This window comes from Gossypium hirsutum, chromosome D01, assembly GCF_007990345.1.
Source record: "Gossypium hirsutum isolate 1008001.06 chromosome D01, Gossypium_hirsutum_v2.1, whole genome shotgun sequence".
In the NCBI taxonomy this organism is placed as follows: domain Eukaryota; kingdom Viridiplantae; phylum Streptophyta; class Magnoliopsida; order Malvales; family Malvaceae; genus Gossypium; species Gossypium hirsutum.
The window spans coordinates 46,611,613-46,634,390 of NC_053437.1; the positions used below are offsets into that span (position 1 = coordinate 46,611,613).

The 22,778-nt window shown below is 32.2% G+C and overlaps 1 protein-coding gene and 1 long non-coding RNA gene across 2 annotated transcripts; one reads left to right on the plus strand and one right to left on the minus strand.

The window, feature by feature from the left end:
* Positions 1-1,030: 1,030 nt before the first annotated feature.
* LOC121213668 (uncharacterized protein At4g22758) lies at positions 1,031-2,509 on the minus strand. The gene is made up of 2 exons (XM_041086550.1): positions 1,529-2,509; positions 1,031-1,393 (listed from the first exon to the last, which is right to left on the minus strand). The coding sequence occupies exons 1-2, from the start codon at positions 1,758-1,760 to the stop codon at positions 1,212-1,214; spliced, it is 414 nt and encodes a 137-aa protein (XP_040942484.1). The 5' UTR covers positions 1,761-2,509; the 3' UTR covers positions 1,031-1,211.
* Positions 2,510-15,182: 12,673 nt separating this feature from the next.
* LOC121213669 (uncharacterized) lies at positions 15,183-16,528 on the plus strand. The gene is made up of 3 exons (XR_005909057.1): positions 15,183-15,422; positions 15,672-15,808; positions 16,184-16,528. It is a non-coding gene; the product is annotated as an uncharacterized lncRNA (long non-coding RNA).
* Positions 16,529-22,778: the final 6,250 nt, after the last annotated feature.

Consider the following 22,778-nt stretch of genomic DNA (forward strand, 5'->3'; position numbering starts at 1 on the left):
CTTGTCCAAATGCTAAATATAAAACGTGCCACCTTACAACTAGTGTTCAATGCTAGCATGGACCCCGTTTTCTAATCCCAGCTCATGAAAACTTCTCACTTGAATATTGAATTTAACAATTATTTCCATATTGAATTTTTTTAATCCAAATTAGCACTTAAAAGCTGTGATAACAATGGCAAAGTTCAAACTTAAATAGTGATTTAACGCGATTATTAATGCATAAATAAAATAATTAGGGGAAAAATCTGCCAAAAACCATGAGGTTACCTTGCACATATACAAAACCAAGTTGCATATTTCAACTAATAACGTGTGACCAAACATGTATTGAACAAAAGAAAGTAGACCCTAGTCCATATTTCTTACATATTGACAAGATTTTGAGCCCATTTGTGCTCCCACCCAAAGCAGCCTTTTTAAGTTTGAAAGAGGAGAAAAAAGGTTGTGCAACGACAAAGACCTACTCCTTTAAAGTCGATAATTATAACAGAACATTAGCCGCTTATTTCGCCTCACCGAACATCTAATTATTCAAAAGACCCTTCAGAAAGTGCCACACAACCAGCTCCTCAATAATACACTTTTAATTAAGTGGTTTGATTTTGGGTCTTAAGTTCAATAAAAAGAACCAATTCCTAAGAATAAGCATCCATCAGGCGATAATGTTGAATAGAATTCTTAAATTGGTCATAGTCTGAATGATTCAGTCCATCCATCATGTCCTATATATTTCTAGCCATATCCAATTCCCAAATCAAAATCCTTGAAAGCAACTTGCAATATTAAGGGCAAGTCAGAAGAACATTTCAAGCAATGGATATAAGCTACTGAAAATACATGTTTATGGACAATTCAGAACAACTTTTTGAACACTGGGTGTAAGCCAAACCTTACGTAGAGTATGAGATTAATAGAATCATCCATCAAAAGCCATTCAACAATAGAACGCAACACTTTCAAAGACAGAAATGGAAAATCAAGCACACCATGAATGTTCTCTTCATTCTTATCGCATAAGGCAAAATACTGAAAAACAAGTTCCAATTTATTCCTGCAGGTCTTTTCTCACCTAAATGAGAAATAAGGTGAAAAACATAAGCAACACTCTACCATGGCCATTAATGATAATAGACTAACTTTCAATGCTTTATTTATAAATAAAGCTAACCCAAGAAATATAGGATCATAAAGGGTTGGGAATTATTTAATTAATGGGAGGAAATCTTGAGATTGAGGGATTTATTAAACCATGCCTTCCAATTCCCACTTGCCTTCCTATTAATTGATTCAGCTGCCTTCCCGTCGTCTTTCACTTTCTCAGTCCTTTGCTTCTTGCACAGCATGAAATTCCTTGCCCCTTGTGATCCAATTGTCTCCCATGGACTTAGTGCTGCAATGAAAAAACATACCAAACACCCAAAATCATGAATACTACTAATTTTCCCAAATAAAACACCATTTAACATCAAATAAGCAAATCCTGGAAATTTTTAATCTTTAAAGATTGAAATGAAAACCGACATACCATCTGATCCAGCACTGGGGCAATAAAGGAGGAAATCATTAAGATTGGATCCGAGAACAGGAAGCCGACCCTCACGAGCGTAGGATTTCAAAGCAGTATCAATGACGGCAGCAACGAGCTCTTCCTCGTTAACAACAAAACGGATCGGCCCAGCACTTCCGAGAACAGTGACGCTAATCAAGAGCCTGTTGCCCTTGGGACCCTGGCTCTTCTTCTGCTTGTAAAGCAACATTCTTTCAAAAAAATTTTGTTCAAAATTCAAAATGAAAAAGAATCAAAACCAAAAACAGGCGAATGAATAATTCACCAACAACCGAGAAAAGAGAAACAAGGGTTTGTTTTGTTATTTTGTGGGGCGTATAACAAAAAAAAAACCAAATCTGGGTTATTGGTGGAAAGGAATAGAGGTATTGAGGTGGGGTTGTTTATGGGTCAAGGCCAAGGCAGCGGTAGTACCAGCCTTCTTTGCAAGAACCGAATGCGAAAGCAGAAGCAGCGGAAAGAGGAAGGAGAGTGCTCGCCCTCGATTTGCAAAGGGAGAGCATCAATATACTACAGCTCCAAATTGTTTCCACCATTCACAAAAATACCAAAAGATCAATGGTTTGATTCCAACAAAAAGGGAAAAAGAGCCAGAAAAAAAAGAAGTTCTGGGACGCAGATTTCGACGAAAAAAGGAGAGGAATTTTAGTGGTTGTAGGTAGAAGGTGTGGGAAGCGTTTGGGGGTATTTAATAGAGGAACAAAACAAGGAAAATGATTAGGGTAATTCAGGTTGAGGTGGTATATGAGCCTTATAGAGGGGAGGCAGGAAAAGGGTTTCTTTCTCTCTCTTGCCGTAGGGTTGCACTGTATATATATATAAGGAAGTTGTTATTTCCGTATAGAGTTAGCATTTGGGTATATTTACGCGTTCATCGCTCCTTGCCCACCAAGCCACCTATTCGTTCGCAACCGCCATATTCTCCTCCTCTTTCTTTCTACAACAATAATATTCAATTTGTTTTATTTTTATAAATAAAGTTTCTTTCAAGATTTTTCCATTAAATTAGTCATATATGTCAATTTTTTATTTAGTTTTTTTAGGTAATTTTTCTAATTTAGGGAAACAGGTCGTTCTTTAGAAGAGAAATGGAAAACGTGATCAGTTAAACGCGTTTTCCTATCAGTTATACAAAAAGCTCATCCGTCAACAATTAATTCCAGCGGCTTTTTGAACGTTGGCTTGCAACGGTAAAAAGATTTAAAGGGCTCCAACGGTAATTTTTTTCTACAAATACCATGCAATTTTAATTTTTTTTCTCTCAAATCCAACTCTCTCAATTTTAGCTTGGAAAGATGTTCTACAAATACCATGGCTTTGCAACTCGATTTATCGGTGGATAGGTCAATCATCACGGGGTCAACGATCATTCCCGATAAAGAGAACCTTTGTGAGGCATTTTTGGGAAAGATCCTGAACAAGTTTCAAGGTGGTCGAATATAGATGAAGTGGTTGGAAACCAATTTCAAAGAGCTTCCTCCGAACGCGATCAACGTCATCAAAGAACAATGTGCCCGAGCATTCATCTGAGGTTAATTGGGGGCATTTTAATGCATGATAAATCTTAAATTTTGGTACGCTGGTGGCTACTAAACCTAGCTGACTTCAAAGAATACACACGACTGAGTTAGGGATCAATCGTGTTGGCCACGTTGTACCAAGATTTGTGTCAGGTGACGAAACCGGATAAGATGTCAATCGGTGGTTGCCTACTCCTGCTGCAGTCGTGGGTGTAACACCTTATAACCTAGCCTAGAAGTTTGGACCGAATCTTAGAGGTTACATTGATCATCGAAGTGATCGAAAATAATTTCACAAACGTTTAATCATTTTAAATAAAAAATTCTCAAGATGCATTAAAGCGTTCGGAAACTTAATTCCGTAGTTAAAAAAAACAAATTCAATCTAAAATAGCATTATGCAGAAATCCGCATAAAACCCTTTTTTCGCAGTTCTTAAAATTAATACAAACCAAAACAATCTAACAAGACTTAAAAATTGGGGAAGGAACCAAATGGCTCATTTTAAAACATATCCTTCTAAGACCTCCGGCATGCTGAGTCTAACATTAGAAAACAGAAATGTACCTGGAAGGGGAAACACTAAGGGGTTGAGCTACACGAGCTCAGTGTGAGTTCAAAACGTATCTAACAACGAAATTACAGATCAGAAACTAAATAGTAGTTCGATAACGAAAAGTACTTACAAAGATACACAAAAACAGAAAGCAAACTCGAAACCAATGTCCCAAACAAACGTAACAGTCAAAGCATCCAAATTACACACAGAATACTCAACAGATAAACCCGTTAACGGGTCGATACAAAAATACTAATCATCACAATCCAAAATGTCACTACGCTAACACCTCCATGCACACAAAATCGGTCATAAATGTTAAAACGAACAGGTAGATTATAAACAAGTAGCTCACATCCAGATGCATATGAATGCAACCAAAACACCTCTCCATCCCCGATCACACCCCAAAAGAGCTGTTTAAGCTCATCCAACCAAATACACCATATAGGACCTTGTATATGGACTAAGCCACTCAAATAATAATATGCAGCAAGACTGGCATATATGTAGTACAGTGCAATGCGATAACCCACTGTAAAGACATGTTGCAGCTTAAACTGCCAAATCAGATAATAGTACGCAACAAAGCTGACGTACATACGGTACAGTGTGGTAAACCGTTGTACGAATAAGTTGCAGTAAAACTGCCAGATCAGACCAGAATCAGTCTTCCTTCTCTTCACAACCAACCCTAAAATTACTTTATGCAAGTGTGTGTGTATGCTTACAACCTCACAAAAACAATGAACACGTCGAAAAAGCAGTCAAACAGAAACAGATATACCCACACACCCAGCTAACTAGGTTCAGAGTCAGACATCTCATACAACAGTCACAAATAACACATACGCCGAAGCCCAGATCAGAGTCTTCACTACCTTCACTAATGCCTAGCCAAGAGTCAAAACAAACAAACACATTTTTAGATAAAAAGCGTACACCTACTAAATTTGGTGACCTAAGACCACACGGCCGTGTGGCTGAGGCACACGCCCGTGTAAGCCAGGGACATGGCCATGTGAATAGGTCGTGTAACTCTCTATCCATTTGTACTAAAATAGAGTATAGGGCAGACACAATCGTGTGAGGGTTTCACACGCCAGTGTGCCCACCAGACACGGTCGTATGTCCAAAATACACGCTTGTGTAGGATCCCTAAATCCTCAAATTGGCCACACGGTCGTGTGGCACCAAAAACTAAATCCCTAATCCCCAAACACACACGCCCGTGTGCCTAGGGGCACGGCCATGTGAATATCAACTACAATCTCCAAATCAGCCATAGTGCCGTATAGCCAGTTCGTCTGGCACCAAATTTTGCTCAGAAACCCTTATTCTTAATTGTACACGACAGCCGAGTGAACTGCTCGTGTGGGGGCACACGTCCGTCTGGCCACCCGTGTGGTCACAAAACCACACCGAAATTGGCTACCGGTCGTGCCTTTGTTGTTGAAACACTCCCCAATCCTTAATTACTCAAAAATATATCAAAATCACACCCGATTCTAAGCTATTCCACAATAATCGCCCCTTTCAAATGATCAATTCCACAAGCACACAACGATTTTCAATTTCACAGAAACAAACCATAATTCGTTAATGAAAATTTAAAAGGTTCAAAACCCACACCTGATTCGCGATCAAACACATCCAGATGCTGACTCGACGACAAAGAAACAAAGCTTCCCAAAACCATAAACACAATCATTTTTCTTTACCAAAAAGAAAAAAATAAAGAAAAAACAGAAAAAATAGGTGAACGTGAAAAAGGAAAAAGAAAATTAAAAAAATAATAATAATAAAATAAATAAATAAAATAAGACTAAATAATTATTTTTAAACTTAAAGTAAATCTACTATTTAACAATATAAAAATATAACACCCAAAACGCACACACAATGACTCGAACCAAGAACCCAGAGGTACTCTTACACTCACTTAACCACCAGACCAGCAGACCCATTCTGACACTATAATGCAAAAACTATTACAAGTGCGTGACCTACTCACTGACCCTTACTAAGGAATCTCCTAACCCCAAAAATCAGGGTGTTTCAACTCACCCTTCCTTAAAAAGAATTTGTCCCTGAAATTTTTAACTAACAGAACAGTGATCTAACATAAGCTATACCACTACGCACCCGCTGCGCACTCTAGCCCGAGTAGTACCATACCAAACTTAAGACCTCAAACACACTCCCCGAACACTTAACCACTGAAGCCGATACATATTAATCTTATCACACACAATTGTTATGCTCTAATCAAAATATTGAAACACTCACAACCATATTTGTTTCAAAGTCGTCAAGGACACTCCTGGACCCGATGTTCTGTAAACCCGCATCGAAAACATGCTCCTGTCTTTTTCCAACAATTACCCTAATAGTGCTTCTTACAGTGCTCACAAAACGGAGCGCTCGCACCACTATTGTCACTCAAATACGTTCTAACACACTTCACATACCGAGGCTCCAACCTCAGAGGACTGCGATCTCTTTTCTTCCCACAATCTACACACCTAACTTGAAGCGTTTCTCTAGTCCTCTCTAACCTAGCCTCCAACACTTTCTCAAGCACTTCCCTCACTACCCGAGTCAAGGCCTCAGTACCAAGCTCCGGGTTATCGCTACCCGAAGTTGGCAGGATTGCATTGACCTCTGACTCTTCAACAGACACACGTCCTAGAGAAGAAGACGACTCCTCCCGATCTCGCTCACCTTCAGAATCCATATTTATATTGTACCTAAGCTTAAAGAATATACAATTTCCAAAATCGAACATAAGCATAAATGTTTAATAACCTTACAGAATTAATCTTATAATTTTCTAAGTTTCGCACGGATTGGCATCGAAGTTTCAGACATCAAATTTTTGCAAAAAGATTTTTTTCCAATCACAAGTCATTTCAAAACACTATGGTATAGTTTTCTAAATTTTTTTATTAAAACGAGCACACGCGCACACGATTACGTAAAAACACAAGCTGAGTTTTTGCAAACTTGGCTCTAATACCACTAAAAGTAATACACCATAACCCGGCCTAGAAGTTTGGACCGAATCTTGGAGGTTACATTGATCACCGAAGTGATCGAAAACAATTTCACAAATGTTTAATCATTTTAAATCAGAAATTCTCAAGATGCATTGAAGTGTTCGAAAACTTAATTCTACAATTTAGAAAAAAAAATTCAGTCCAAAATAACATTATGCAAAAATCTGAATAAAACCCCTTTTTCGCAGTTCTTAAAATTAATACAAACCAAAACAATCTAACAAGACTTAAAAATTGGGGAAGGAACCAAATGGCTCATTTTAAAACATATCCCTCTGAGACCTCCGGTATGCCGAGTCCAACATCAGAAAATGAAAATGTACCTAGAAGGGGAAACACTAAGAGGGTGAGCTACATAAGCTCAGTGTAAGTTCAAAACGCATCTAACAATGAAATTATAGATCAAAAACCAAACAGTAGTTCGAAAACGAAAAAAACTTACAGAGATATGCAGAAACAGAAAGCAAACTCGGAACCAACGTCCCAAACAAACATAATAGTCCAAGCACCCAAATCACACATAGAATACTCAACAGGTAAACCCGTCAATGGGTCGATACAAAAATACTTATCATCACAATCCAAAATGTCACTACGCTAACATCTCCATGTGCACAGTATCAATCATAAATGTTAAGACGAACAAACAGATTAAAGATAAGTAGCTCACATCCAGATGCATATGAATGTAGTCAAGTATTAAAAAAACCCATTTATCCAGCCAAAACACCTTTCCGTCCCCCGATCACACCCCAAAAAAGCTATTTAAGCTCATCCAACCAAACATACCATATAGAACCTCGAAAAGCCTATTCAACCCTACACACCATGTATATGGACTAAGTCACTCAGATAACAATATGCAGCAAGGCTAGCGTATATGCAGTACAATGCAATGCAGTACGTACATACGGTACAGTGTGGTAAATCGCTATACGAATAAGTTACAGTAAAACTGTCAAATCAAACCAGAATTAGTCTTCCTTCTCTTCACAACCAACCCTAAAATTACTTTATGCAGGTGCATGTATGCTTACAACCTCATAGAAACAATGAACACATCGATAGACAATTAAACAGAAATAGATGTACCCACACACCCAGCTAACTGGGTTCAAAATCAGACATCTCACACAACAGTCACAAATAACACATAAGGCAAAGCCCAAATCAGAGTCTTAACTACCTTCACTAAATCCTAGCCAAGGGTCGAAACACACAAATACATTTTCAGATAAAAAATGTACACCGACTAAATTTGGTTACTTATGACCACACGGCCGTGTGCTCTGGCCGTGTGGAAAAGTCTAGGCCGTGTAGGGGTCAACACACCCATGTGGGAGGAGGCACATAGCCATGCGGTTGAGGCACACGCCCGTGTAAGCTAGGGACATGGCTGTGTGAACAGGCCGTGTAACTCTATGTCCATTTGTACTAAAATAGAGTATAGGGAAAACACGATCGTGTAAGGGTCTCACACGTCCGTATGCCTACCAGACATGGCTGTGTGTCCAAAACACATGCCTATGTGGGATCCCTAAATCCCCAAATTAACCATACAACCGTGTGGCATAAAAACTAATTCCTAAATACACACGCCCGTGTGCCCAGGGGCACAGCCGTGTGAACTGCCTGTGTGGGGGCACATGCCCGTGTAGCCACCTATTTGGTCACGAAACCACACCAAAATTGGCTATCGGTCGTGCATTTATTGTCGAAACACTCCCCAATCCTTAATTACTCAAAAATATATCAAAATCACACCTAATTCTAAGCTATTCCACGATAATCGCCCTTTTCGAATGTTCGATTCCACAAGCACACAATAATTTCTAATTTCACAGAAACAAATATAAGAGTTTAGGAAAAAATAGAAAAAATGCAAAGCAAAATATTCAAACTTAGAACCTCTCTCATGCAAGCACAACACTTAGTCACTAAACTAGATCAACTTACTTGTCATAATTCTCACATCCTTTACTAAAAAAAACATGACATGACCACTCTTAGTTTCAGTAACTCAATTTCTTCTAACCCGATTTTTGGGATGTGATAGATATTGAATATCTTGAAATTTATTAAATGATGAGTGTTTATAATGTCCATTGCATTTAATATTTGAACATATTTAAGGACTACAATCATAGTAGTTATACAAGGGATTTTACTTGGATGCGACAAGAAATTGATCGACTACAAAATATAGAGTATGTTGATGTTATATTTATATTTGTTAAAATTGAGTGACCCGAATCCTTATTTAAATAAAATACAATGGTAAAATAAAATAAAAGTAAAATCCATATAAAACTACACTTCTTTTATTTTATTTTAGAATAAGGTTTTTTAAACCTTATTAAACTCCATCTATTTGATATTGATTAGAATAAGGTGTTTCAATCTTACTACACTCCTATTAGAATATGGTTTTACAAGTCTATAAATAGACATAGTCTACTCCTCTTGTAATCATTCGAATTTGACAAAGTGAATTATCTTCTCCACTGCTCGTGGTTTTTTCCCGAAAGGGTTTTCACATAAAAACCTGTGTGCTCTTTATTTTTTCTTTCTATTTTTCTTTGTGATACATTGTCATTATCGACGTTCTATTTTTCACAATATTCAATGGAAGTAACTATTCCTGTAAATTAGTATAATGGTATTGATTGTAAATGTTTACCATTTATGTGAAGCTCATACTAGGACAATACAATAATTGATGTTCTATCGATGAAAGCATACAAGCACTTTTTACGATGACTCGATATCAAGTTAAAAAAATGAATAACTGCTAACATATTTTGTAAGCTTGAGAATGGATAATGATGGCACAATTAGCGTCCATCCCCTTCGAGCCATGGGAGTTTCCTCATATGCTAAGGTAAGATATAATGGTATTGAATATCTTAGAGTGCATTAAATGATGAGTGTTTATAATGTCCATTGTATTAAATTTTGAACATATTTAAAGACTGCTTGGATCATACCAGTTATACTAATAAAGAATGAGACAGAAAAATACGGAAGCGGATTGTAAAGTTTGTCAAAGTCGCAGATTTGACTTAGGACTCTAGACGTTCGAAAAGAAACTTAGATTTTTGACACAACCTGAAACGCAATCAAATCCAAGTTAGATAAAACAATTAAAATAAATAACTAAGATATTTAAAATAGAATAATAAATTTATGATAGAAAAATAAGAATAAAAAAATAAAGAAGATAGATGGAAAGATAGAACGTGGTATGTAGAAGTCCTAAGAAGCCTTGGAAACACGAAGAATTCACAACCCCCTTCAAGCGGCTCTAATTTCCCCTCCAAGAAAGAAAACTTGGCAAGAAAAAGTTTTAATATGATCCCTACAATCTAAAAAGATTATTAAAACTCTTCTAAAAGAAACTCAAGAGAAATTCTTAAAAAAAGAAAACTCAAAGAGAATTTATAAACTCAAAAGAAAAATTGAATAATGATGAATTGAATGAATTGTGTACAATGCAAAGGCATATAAGCTAGCTAAATAAATTTAAATAAAACTCTTAAGTATACTAGAACTCTAATTTAATCTAAATAAGAAGTTGTTTTAAACTAAATTTTCTTGTTAACATAAAACTCATAAATAACTTAAAATACTTAATAATTATAAAAAATTTGAAATAAAATAATAATAAAATAATAAAAGCTGATAAATACAATATTCAGCTCATATATAATAAAAATTAAGCCTAAACACAAACCCAATATGATTTAAACTCGAATTAAAAGCTTGAAATTCATAATTCCCGTCAAAATCCTGTTCAAAAGTTCTACTTGCGTAGTCTTCACTAAAATGATCATAACTTGAGCTCTCAAGCTCAAAATCGAGTGATTCAAAATGCGTTTCAAAGCTAAGAGATAGGTCTTCAAACGCCATGGGGACATCTCAACCTAGAAATTCCAAGATCCCATACAAAATGTCGTTGCAAGTCTGCTGATTTCTCAAGCTTGAAAATTGGCAGCTTTGGTGATTGGAATTTAATGAATTTCACCCCATCCATGCATGTATCATATACAACAGACCTTACTTGGATGTGATGAGAATTTCATAGACTAACCATTCTAGAGGTATGTTGATGTTATATTCATATTCGATGAAAGCAATTAATCTTGTAAATAAATATAATTGTATTGATTGTAAATGTTTACAATTTATGTGTTGGTCATACCAGGACAACACAATTATATATGTTTTATTGGCGAAAGCATACAAGCTCTTTGTTATGAGTTCCAATTATTTGTTTTCACATAGTCAAGTGGAAACACCTTAACCAGTTGAAATAATAGTTTAGGTTGTAGCAAGATATTTCAGATGACCTAATAAACCTCGATCAACTTTGTATGATAGATTTAAGAAGGTAGGATAAGTATTGATCCTCATAACTTGAAAAGTATATTGTGCTCTAGGATAAGCGTGGTTAACATTCCATTCATGAAAACATTATCCAAGACGGTAATTCCGTCCATCTTAGGTATATATTCATTAGTTTTGTTAGATGGCTAAATCACATTTATATGTGGAAGGGGAATATCCACATGTTAGGGAATGATGCATAGTATTGAGGCATCAATGAGCATATCGGTAAGGTTGTGGCCAAGCAACCCAATTTATCCAACTAGAGTCGAAACCAAAGCTACTTATGCAACATTTCAACTTGGAGCCACATGTCGAAGTTGTTAACTTGGTTATATTAGCCTCGTTTACCCTTGTGATATACAATTTGAGCGTGATCTGATTTGATGTTGGTTAAATTTCTCGATCGTCAAATTAAGTAGTTCTCGTTTTAGTTTAACAAAGAGTTATATTTTAAAAGATGATAGTTTAAACAGCAGATTAAAGTAAGATAGAATGATGAATAGATGAATATAATGAACTTAAAACACGAACGAACCCGTAATAGTAATTAAAACCCAATTCGTATAAGTCTTAAGGTGGAGAATGGATAGTTGGATAAGACCGAGACCCACTATCTAGTAAGATAGGAACCAACGATATAAGGGATGAACATCACATTCGAAAGTGATAAGTTCAAGAATGGAGATAGGATGATGCCACTAGCGATGTTAGGTAAGTCAGATCAAATCTCCAAGAACAATGAAAGTTGAATAAAACTCACAAAGTTTGTTTTCATAAAATCAAAGCAAAGTAATGTCAAGTGAAGTAACCTTGAAAATGTCCAATTACAAGCTTTTTATAGCCCTAAGATGACTAATCAGATTCAGCATAAAAGGGTTCACACTAGCCTTAAACATGTTCACACAAAAGCATTAAAATACTGTTCATGAATGTGGTAGATCCATGCACCAGCCGATTAGTCACTTTCATCCCCCTTAGTGCGTGCATGCATTCTTAGCTATGAAGCTTTCTTTAAATTCCATGAATGTTCAGCCTTTAATTCATAAACATCATCCTTGGCCGAATGTCTCTTTCATGAACCATGCATTTCCCTTAATTGAGGCTTTAATATGCCTTGAACACATGAATGGACAGTTTGCATCTAGCTGATTCAGTCCCCCTTCTTTCGATGCATGAATGTGTTGGTACATTGGCTGAATTAATGAGGCTGGACTCCCTTAAATATTGTACATGAATCCTTCCATGCATGAAATAAATACTCCTCTCCTTGCTATTGGCTCATGTATTAGCCAAATGGTCACTCCCTTCCCCCCTTGGACGTACATGCATGTTCAGCAATGAAGAGTTTCCATGAATGCAACGAATCTAGTGGCTGTCAAAATACATGTACAATCGGTGCATGTTCTCATTAAATAGCTTCATTGAACCGACTAAATACATGTATGTTCAGCTGCATGAATGTCCAGCTGCTGGCTGCCTTTAAATGCCATCCATTGAACCCCTTGATAGCAGCAAATACATCCAGCCTACAAGACAAGCAATAGGGTCGGATTAAATGTGGTAAAAAAGAAGTAACTAGACACAATTAATTTGTCTAAATAGACACAATTAATATGTCCGAAATAAGACCCAATTAAACAAAAAATAAAGCTGTATGAAATTGGACAGATTTTAATAAGCTTAAGCACATTTAAAATGTCCAGATTTTGACACATTAAAACATTTAATAAAAATATCAACAAGACAAAATAAACACGCAAATAAATATGTAATAAATCTGTCTGAAATTTGTACATGCTTAATGGACAAACAATGCCATGAATTAAATATGTAATATACTAAGACATGTTTTAAATATGCAGCATGCTATGACAAATTAATGACCGAATGATAATGACAAAATTAGTTAAGCAATCCAATCAGACATGTAATTAAGCTGTAGAAAATTAAAACAAAGTTAATTAAACCAAAACAATTAAAAATGTTTGAAACTTATTTAGCGGCTAGATTAGCTAGCTCAATGGCAAATCAGCTTGAAGTAAAGTGCAAAGGATCTCGACGAGCAATCCCAAGCTCAACCGGTAGAAGCCTTTTTCCAAATCTGTCCACCATAGCCGAATTTGCTTCTTTGAATGCTTAGATATAGCTCGATTAGTTGGACCAGTTTGTAGCTTGATTGGATCTTGATTGAAGTCAGCTGAGTCCCCGGGCGCGTTTGTATCACCCATACACACCTCAACTCCTCCATCCATTGCATTATTATTCTATTAGGGTTTTTAATAAGATCTTGACACCTAAGGGTGATGATATTAATTTAAAATTTCAAGATTTTCTCTTATTTTAAAAGTTTGTTTTAGAACTTGGTTTCATTAGGGTTTTTAAAAGACTTCAACACCTAGGTGTTGATGTTAGTTTTTACATTACACTACCATTCCTTTATCTTTTCCCTAATTATAATGGACTCGAAAAACTTGGTAGCACAATACCTATGTAGGACCTCGACACCAATAAGTATCGAGATACCTATAAAAGAAACCTATTTCGAAATATAACTTTCTCATATACGTATTTAAGTAAAAATATTTATTTATCTTATTTTGAGAAGAAAAAACTAGAACTGCACTCTAGCACCATGTTTGGTTGCCAATACACCCCTAATCAATGGGCCCCACTTAATCCCCCTTCAATCTGTTGTTTGGTTGGTTGTATTGCCATTACGTCCCAAATCTGTTCCTTGCCTAATACACCCGGTCCCATAATAGGTATTCCTCCCATTCAGAACCGATTAGAGAATCCTTACCCATTTCTTATTTTCGTTTCCTTTTTATGCCCTCATAGATTTTTGCTTCTTCTTCCATTGACATTTTAGTTCATCCCCCCGCTCAGCTAAATTACTTCTTCTTCCCTGTTGCTTCATTCATATCCTAAATAGAAAATATTGGGAAAAGAATCCCATAAAATTTTAGGTTGTGATTGATCGCCATCGTCATGGATTCGTAAGCTTTTCTTTTTTCATTTTTATTTATATGTTCAATTAATTTTCTGATGTGCGCTTTCAGTTGGCACTCTTCAATTTCCATCCATTCTTAACGGTAGTGCTATTGGGAATCTGCACCTGCACTTACTTGCAGATGCAATTTCCAGCTATCCTTGAACAGAGAACTGGGTATATCCTCTCGCTCTCTTTCTAATTTTCTTCTATTTGTTTTATTCGTTTATTGTTGAATAGTTCTCATTACTATATTTGTAGTTGATTTAAGCTTGTATTTTCATTTCAATCAGAACTGATTTTGGCAATTGAATGCTAGATTGTGTGCCTTGGCATAATTGTTTAATGTCTGCAAGTCATGCAGTTAGTTTTGTAGTGCTTTTGTAGTTGTTTTAGCTTTGTAATTTGGAATAACTGCTTTTGAGCTGGAAACTTTTGAGATGGGGGATGTTGGGGCGATAAAAACTTGTGGTTTTAGAAATTTGGGTTTTCATTTTTTGGATTTACAATAGGTTCTGTTGCATAAAAAGAGATAAATTACATTGTAGTTGTTTACTCATTGAAGTTAAATTCCTAAATTGTGTGCTGAAATTTGGAATCAGTGAAATATTTATTGGTTTGTACTGATTTTAAGCTCAAAATTTGGTTATAAAGTAAAGCAAAAAGGGAGAAAAACAACGAATTCAGTTGCTACTTTTCTTTCTTTTTAACTTTATTTTATTAGAGGAGAATTTTGTGATATGTAGTCTCTTTGTAAATACCCCAAGATTAAGTTGTGTTATTTGATTAATTTTAATGGAGAATTGAGCCTTCTCTTTATTAGTGTTGGAAAACAAAACTTTTTGTGAGCATGCTAAAACAGTTTTTAAATTTAACCTTTCAGTTATAGATTAAAAGACACTATAGTTTCGCATTTCAACCATAATATGTTCACTAGTTTAAGTATCTTTTTTGAAATATTGGCTTCAGGTATCATCATTTCATTTTTTGAACAAATTACAAAACAATTTTATTCTTTATGTGATCTGCATAACTAATTGATGGTTCTATTTCGCTTCTCTATGCTTCTATTTGATTATGTATGAAGTGGCCTACTAAGATAAGCTTGTTGATGTGATCACATTTCTTCTTTAAAATTTAATGATATAAGGTCAAAGGCTAACCAAGATTTTTCTTTGATTATCTATCTCTGAACTGGAATAGAATGATCAAGAAGGTACTTTGCTACTTGCCAAAAGCCATCATTTCAACTTTGGTTTAGCTGGATATATACAGGAAGTTCACAAATGCATTGGCAGTAGTAGTTATTGTCTCTGTCGGTTGGATTTGCTACGAGGTAAATCAAGTCCATTATCTTTGATGCTTTCTTTAGGCTGCTTTATCAATAGACTTCATCATATAACGTAGAAGAAAGCAAAGAACATGCTAGCAATTTAAGTGCAGTCTGGTATCTTTATGATGGGAAGTATAGGGTAGAGTAATCAAAAACTGCAACATATAGTGTGATGAAAATATAGCATTTTAGAAATGGCATCATTATCAAAAACCTACTGCACCTTACAACTGCGAAACTCTGCCTTTTCAGATTTACTTCAAGGCAAATGATGTTTACAACGAGTAGTGGCAGAATGCTTGGATCATCCCAGCCTTCTGGCAAATCTTATCTTTCTCTCTGCTATGTGTCATTTGTGTTCTTTGGGCTCCTTCTCAGAATTCTACGCGGTAAATATCTAACTTATTGAGCCCTAAGCTTCTCTTTCTGCCTTTCCTTTTCTGCTACGGTTGTTTATGAACTGTTTTATGGACATTCAAAATGAAAGAAGAAAAAACTTCATACTCACACCCTCAATTGTTTAAGATATTTCTTGATCGTTAATAAAGGTAAAACTCGGCAACTTGAGATGTCTGTGTAGGCTTGATTACTTGTTTAATTTGTAGCTAGTTCCTCTGTGTTACGAAATTTAAAGATGTATGGCTGTTTTATATTGTGGTTGATGTTCCCGCATATTTTAGTTTCAGTGTCGATCTTTGAGAATTTTATTTCAATGCCTTTGCAGTTTCTTATAGTTCACCGTTTTGTTATTCCGATCTTAATAGGTATGCTTACTCTGGTGAAGCAAATGAAGATTTGACAAAGATGATACTAATTTGACACTCATAAAACCCTCTCCAACACATTCAAAAGATTTTAGAACTGCACCGGAAACTAGAACGGTGCAGGGCAGCAATGGAGCATCCTCTAATGGTGATTTGGAAGAAGACAAGACAGAGTGACATAAAAACCCCACCTGTGAATCTGTGATTCTTAGAACTCGATTCAATACTCGGATTCACTTAAATCAAGGCCTTGTTATAGTTGTAACAATGATCCCACTTTTTTTTTGAATTGTAATGATATCAGGGTGGCTACCATTACAACCAAACATCAGATGTTGAGCTTTATCTTTCCCTCCTTTGATTTATATTTTATATATTTTTTGGTTTTACCCCAAAAGTTTTCATCAGTTAATTGTTACCAGGGGAACAGACAATCCTAGTATGCCTTTTTTTTAAATGTTAATATAGTTTGTGACATGTTATTTAACATGTTTTTTTGTATCGAACATTATCTACTAATGTTGCAGAACAATGGATACCATACTTAACCGGGAAAGCATGTACCATGACAATATAAAGGAAGTTCCAGCAATTGAGAATATTGGAAAGGATTGTAAATGCTGGTATTTAAAGTTTATATATCACCTCTTAAAAGGTAACTATAAATCAACTATATACTAAATTAGACTAAATTTCAGATCCATTCAGTCGTCCATGATTGCTAAATTTCAGATCAACTATTCTTTGAAATTGGGCTGATCTTTGGTTCCTAAACCGTAACATGGTTTTGTGATTGGGGAATTTGAGGAACTTTCCTGGACCAATATTTATCTGGCAGTTGTCTAATAATTATGTTAAATTATCTTTTATAGTATCATATATTATGATTTGAGTAAATTTATATAAAAATATTAGTTATTAAGAATTTTATTAAATTATATATATTTTAATTATAATATATTTAATAATAATTATGTTAAATTATCTTTTATATTATCATATATTATGATTTGAGTAAATTCATATTAGAATATTAATTATTAAGAATTTTATTAAATTATATATTTTAATTATAATATATTTAATAATAATTATGTTTAAATATGATTAAATTATTTATTATTGATAATAATAATCTTATTAAAATTTAAATAACAATAACAATAATCATTTACCAAAACAAATTTATGCTAAGGGTATTCTAGTCATTTTAGTTTTTTCCATTATGCTATTACACCTCTATTCCATTCAACCAAACACAAGATTACTATTACGCCTCTATTCCATTACATTCAACCAAACAGTTGATTTGCTATTACACCTCTATTCCATTACACCTCTAATCCAATACAGCGAACCAAACGTGCCCTAGGTGTTTATGGCACAATAAATGTCTATTGATTGAGTTGAATCCGATTATAGATTGAATATATTTAAAAAAAATTATTCAAGCTCAAACTTGACATGGATTCAATATTAATATTGAAATACTTTTATATTAATATTTTTATATTTTTTAATTAAATATAAATAAAGTAATATACTTTTATTACTAATTAATATTTTATTTAAAGTTTGTACAATTTATTCCCTCATATTTAAAATGAGAAATAATTTATCTTAAAAATGGTTTGATCTGCTGTCAATATATATTTAGATTTTGTACATCAAATAGTTAAATATTTTCTACCTCTTAAGCATATTTAAAAAATAAATTTTAAATACACGTAGATTTTTATCCACGTAAACAAAGTTAACAAACGTTAATTTTTCTATCTATTTTAAATGATTTTAATTTGACAAATAATACAAATAAAAGAAATAAAAAATAAACTTTAAATAAATAACTAAAATAAATTTTTTATAAAATTAGAAGAGCAATTAAATCATTAAACATCTTACGTTCATCCCACTTAATTTTCTATTCTGATTGATAGCAAACTTACCTGCCTTCCTCTCTCCACCGTATGGAAACAAATGAATAATAAATAATTAAAATATAAAAATATTATGAATATATTTTTTTAAAAATATGAATATATATACCAAAGTTTCAAAATTTTATGTATTATAAATTATTAATATAAAATATATTTAGTAGGACAAATATATGAATACAACCTGAATGTATGAATTGCATGATGGTACATGTTGCTAAATAAACTAATGTTGCTTGTTGCGAATTATTTATTATTTAAAATTTGGACATGTCTAATAGTACATATTTAATAAATTATGTATTGGTAGTAGAAAATATATGAGATAGGACTTTCCAACGTGTAAATGTGGGAAAATCTAAAAAAGCAATAATATTAAAGAAAAAACACTAACCACCGAGTAAACCTGTAATCATTTACGGGAATCCTAGATTACATAATTTGAGATGAAAGAGATACACATATTCCCTCCATATAAAAGCTTATTGAGTTTTGGAAGTACCGCACCATACGTTTTGAACCCATTCAGACTGGATTTTTCTTTTGAAAAATGAGTGAGAAAGTGGATTTCCTTTTTTAGACAACCATCATAGAGCGATGTTTGTCTTGTTATGCATCACTCCATCATATAAAATTGCCATTATTTATATAGTAAAAAATATAATAATGTTCGAAAAATTCATATATTTACTGTTTAAATATTTTAAAAAAATTATATTTAAATATTTACTTGATTTTAAAAATATTAACATATTAAATATAAATAATAAAGATTAAATTGAAGCGGAGCAGAGATGCATCCAATATTTATGAAAGTGATAATAGATTTTAATATTATATATCTATAATGAAAAGAGACAAATGATGTCTCAAAATATACCAATTATAAAATGATGATGGATTTAATAATATCTACTCCCGTCCCGCTTCATTATGGAATCCATTGTGTATGTAGACATAAATTCTTTGTAAAGCCTAGATCCGACCTAACATGGGGCAGATTCTTCAACTTCCGGTTAATTAATGCCACATTATTAAGAAACTAGTGATAGCTATAAGAATTTGCAATAGTAATTGACTAATTAATTCCAAATCGTATAAGATTAATAATGAGCATAAAAATATAGAATATAATCTACATCCACTGCCTTGGGCGGTTCATGATTTGTCCTATTTTATAATCATTACTATATATAAACACGAGTTTAAAACCAATTTTTATATTTATTTTTTTCATATTATTAAATTTACATTTAAAAATAATTATAATATTTATTAATAAATAAAAATTGAAATAAAAATATTGTAATAATTATACATCTAAAATTAAATTATAAATGAATAGAAGTTAAGATATTTACACGTTTAAAAAAATATTAATTAAAAAATTGTGATAATTTTAAAATAAAATTATTACTTGAATAGAACTCTAAACATAAAATATTGAAAAAATTTCTGATAATTATAATTATAATTTAAATTACAATTATTATTTAAAAGAAGTTTTGATGCAAAAAAAAAAAGTTGTGTTGATTAAAGTTACTACTTAAATCGAATTCTAAGTATTTTAATTATCACTTAATTATGTTAATTAGTTATTATTTTGAATAATGTTACTTTGCATTAATTACGTAAAATAAAATTATATTGTGTGTTAAATATGTTTAAAATATTTTAATTATGATTTGGAAATTCTCTATTATAATATTTAAATTGACAAATTATTATATTTTAATTATATTTAATAATTCAAATAAAATACTATATTATGCTAATTATTGCAGATAAAAACATAATTTTTTAAAAATATTAAATATTAAATGCATAAAATCACTTGCAACGTATGTGACATTAAAAGTTAATCTATATAAAAGCATGAGTTTGGAAAAAGTTTTCAACAAATTAATATAATTTTTGTAGTTTGTTGTTGATTATATTAATGATGTTATCATTTTAAATATTTTATTATTATTTATAAGATTTATCACATTTATAATAAAAATTAAATTAATGAAATATTTGGTTAAATAAGTTTACTTGACACGAATTTTTTTTTTTGAATGTACAAGAATATTTTGTCTAATCAAGTTGGTGCCTGATTGACTCGTGATACCAACTCAGTCAAGGATTTAAATAATAGTAAGATTGTTATTATCATTATTATTAGATTTTCCATTGTGTGTGGAGACCACATATAAATGTGAGTCTAAAAATAACATACAATAAATAATGAAATGTATAGCTCGAAATTAATTAATAATAACAAATGAAATATGTACAATATTAGAATAGAAAAAAAGATTAAAATTTGAGTAAAACAAAATTTAAACGTATAAATACAACAAATCAAAAATACTAATTTAGTACAATTGTTTATCATGGTGTTATTATCAATATTGAGTTAATGTTGAGTTAAGTGACATCAACTCAATCAACAACATTATTAATACTAGATTCTATTACACCCATGATGTGGGTAAACAAACATATTTTATATTAAAAATATATATTTATAAAAATAAATCAAAAGATTATTATTAGTGAAGTGACAAAGGGATTTTATATGAATTTGTTAGTCTTATGTTTGATTCTCAAATAATGTTTTTCAGTTATTTTATTTGAAGATTATATAAAAGTATGAGAAGATGAAAATACCCTTATAATAATATTAATTACCCTTTAAAGTAAAATATTCACATTTGAGTTGACTTATGACACCAACTCAATCAATCACTTTATATATATATATTAATTCCCCTTTAAAGTGAATGTATTTTAATAATTTCACAACTGAATTAGTCTTCAGTTGACTCGTGATACTAACTCATTTAATTAATTTATATATAGTATAGATATATGACTGTTGAAGGTAATAAACTGTACATATTAATATAAAAACATATGAAAAACAAAAAAAAAATGAAACTTTAGTTGAATGGTAAATTTAAATATTTACAATTCAATAGGTATAAGTTCAAATTCAACCATATTAATATTTTTATTGAGTTTTTGTTAAAAATAATTTAAAGTACATTCAAATAGTATAATTTATTTTAATTACGGGATGATATCTCTATAATTTTCCTAATCTAGTTGATATCGATTTAGGGATAGTTTGGCAATGCTTTTGAAAAGTGCTTTTGAAAAGTTTGCTTTAAAATTTGAGTGTTTAGCATTACTGTCAAAAAGTGCTTTTGAAAAATAAAATGTTCATTTTAGACATATTATTATCAAGTAACAAATATGCATTTAAATAATATTTAAATTAGTTAATATTATTATATTTTAGTAAGAATATAAAAATATTATAACTTGTTGTTAATATTTTAATATATGAAATATAAATTTTAAATATTTTTAAGCAGTAAATATTAATTATTTATAAAATTTAATTAGAATATATAAACTATATTTTAAATATTTAAATATAACCATTAAATATTTGTAATTAGTATTTTAAAAAATATTTTTTTATTTTTAATTAATGATTTTAACACATTTGTAATTAAACACCAAGAAAAAAAAAGAGGAAAGTACTATATTATTGGAGGGGTGAAAAAGTAATTAAGCACCAAAAGTGTTTTTGAGAGAGGAAAAGCTAAAATTTTTAGCTTTTCCTCTTTAGAAGTACTTTCGAAAAATACTTCTGAAAAGCTAAAAATTTCAGCCAAAAGCAACTTGTTTTGCACAACTTTTCTTCCAAAAGTACTTTTGAAGTCATAAATACTTTTTTTAAGCAATGAAGAACAGACCCTTACTCATGATACCAACTTAATCAATCACTTTATAAATAATATAAATTACCAACTTTTTTATTTAAATACTTTTCACATTTCTCATCATCCGACCAACGCAACTTAATTTTCTCAAAGACGGGTTTTTATTTTAAAATTTTCCAAAGAAGGTTAAGAAGTTAGTTTACTTATTTAGTAATTAACTTTTTCTTTATATAATTCTAAATGAAAATGAATTACTAGTTTTTATAAAAATGGGCCACCAACATGTCACATCAGTCATAGTATTAAAAAATTAATTTTTTTGTAGAGCCATAGTGAATGGCGCCACTATTTTATTGTGTCAAGGTTTATTTTTTTATTTTAAAAATAAAAAGAAATGTTATTTTATTTGGTTGTGTTATAGAGAATGGAGCCACCAGTGTATTGTGTCAACCTTTTTTTTTAATGTGGTTTTTTAATTTAAAATTAAAAATGACATTTTATTTGATGGAATCATTCTTTTTGGTGTGATCACTTTAAGTTGAAGAATTTTTTTAATTATATTATGTTAAAGGATGAATGAGAGAGAGATGAGGAGTGTTTTCTTTTATGTTTTTATGTTTAATGGTTATTTTCGGTTGCCAGTTATTCGATAATGGGTTCAAATTAGTCATGTAAGTCTTTTCGTTGGTTGTGGTAGGACGATAACGGGTTCAAATTGGTTATGCAGCCAACGGGTGGATTATTTGAGATTCTCTGGGTCAACGAGATGTTTGAAAGTTTTAAGGAATCCCAAATTGAATCACATGGGTGAGATCATCAATATCAGCGGCATTCAAGCTACAAGATAATATCATCGAGAAACTTGCTCGTGTTGTAGTTAAACATTGTATTTTTCAATTTGTAAGACACAATGCTGTCAGTCTTGAAAAAAATTGTTTA

Coding starts and splice junctions, on each gene's coding strand:
- LOC121213668 (XM_041086550.1), bottom strand. CDS start 1,760: ATGTTGCTTTACAAGCAGAAGAAGAGCCAGGGTCCCAAGGGCAACAGG. Junction 1,394..1,528: donor CCCCAGTGCTGGATCAGATG/GTATGTCGGTTT, acceptor TTTTCATTGCAG/CACTAAGTCCATGGGAGACA.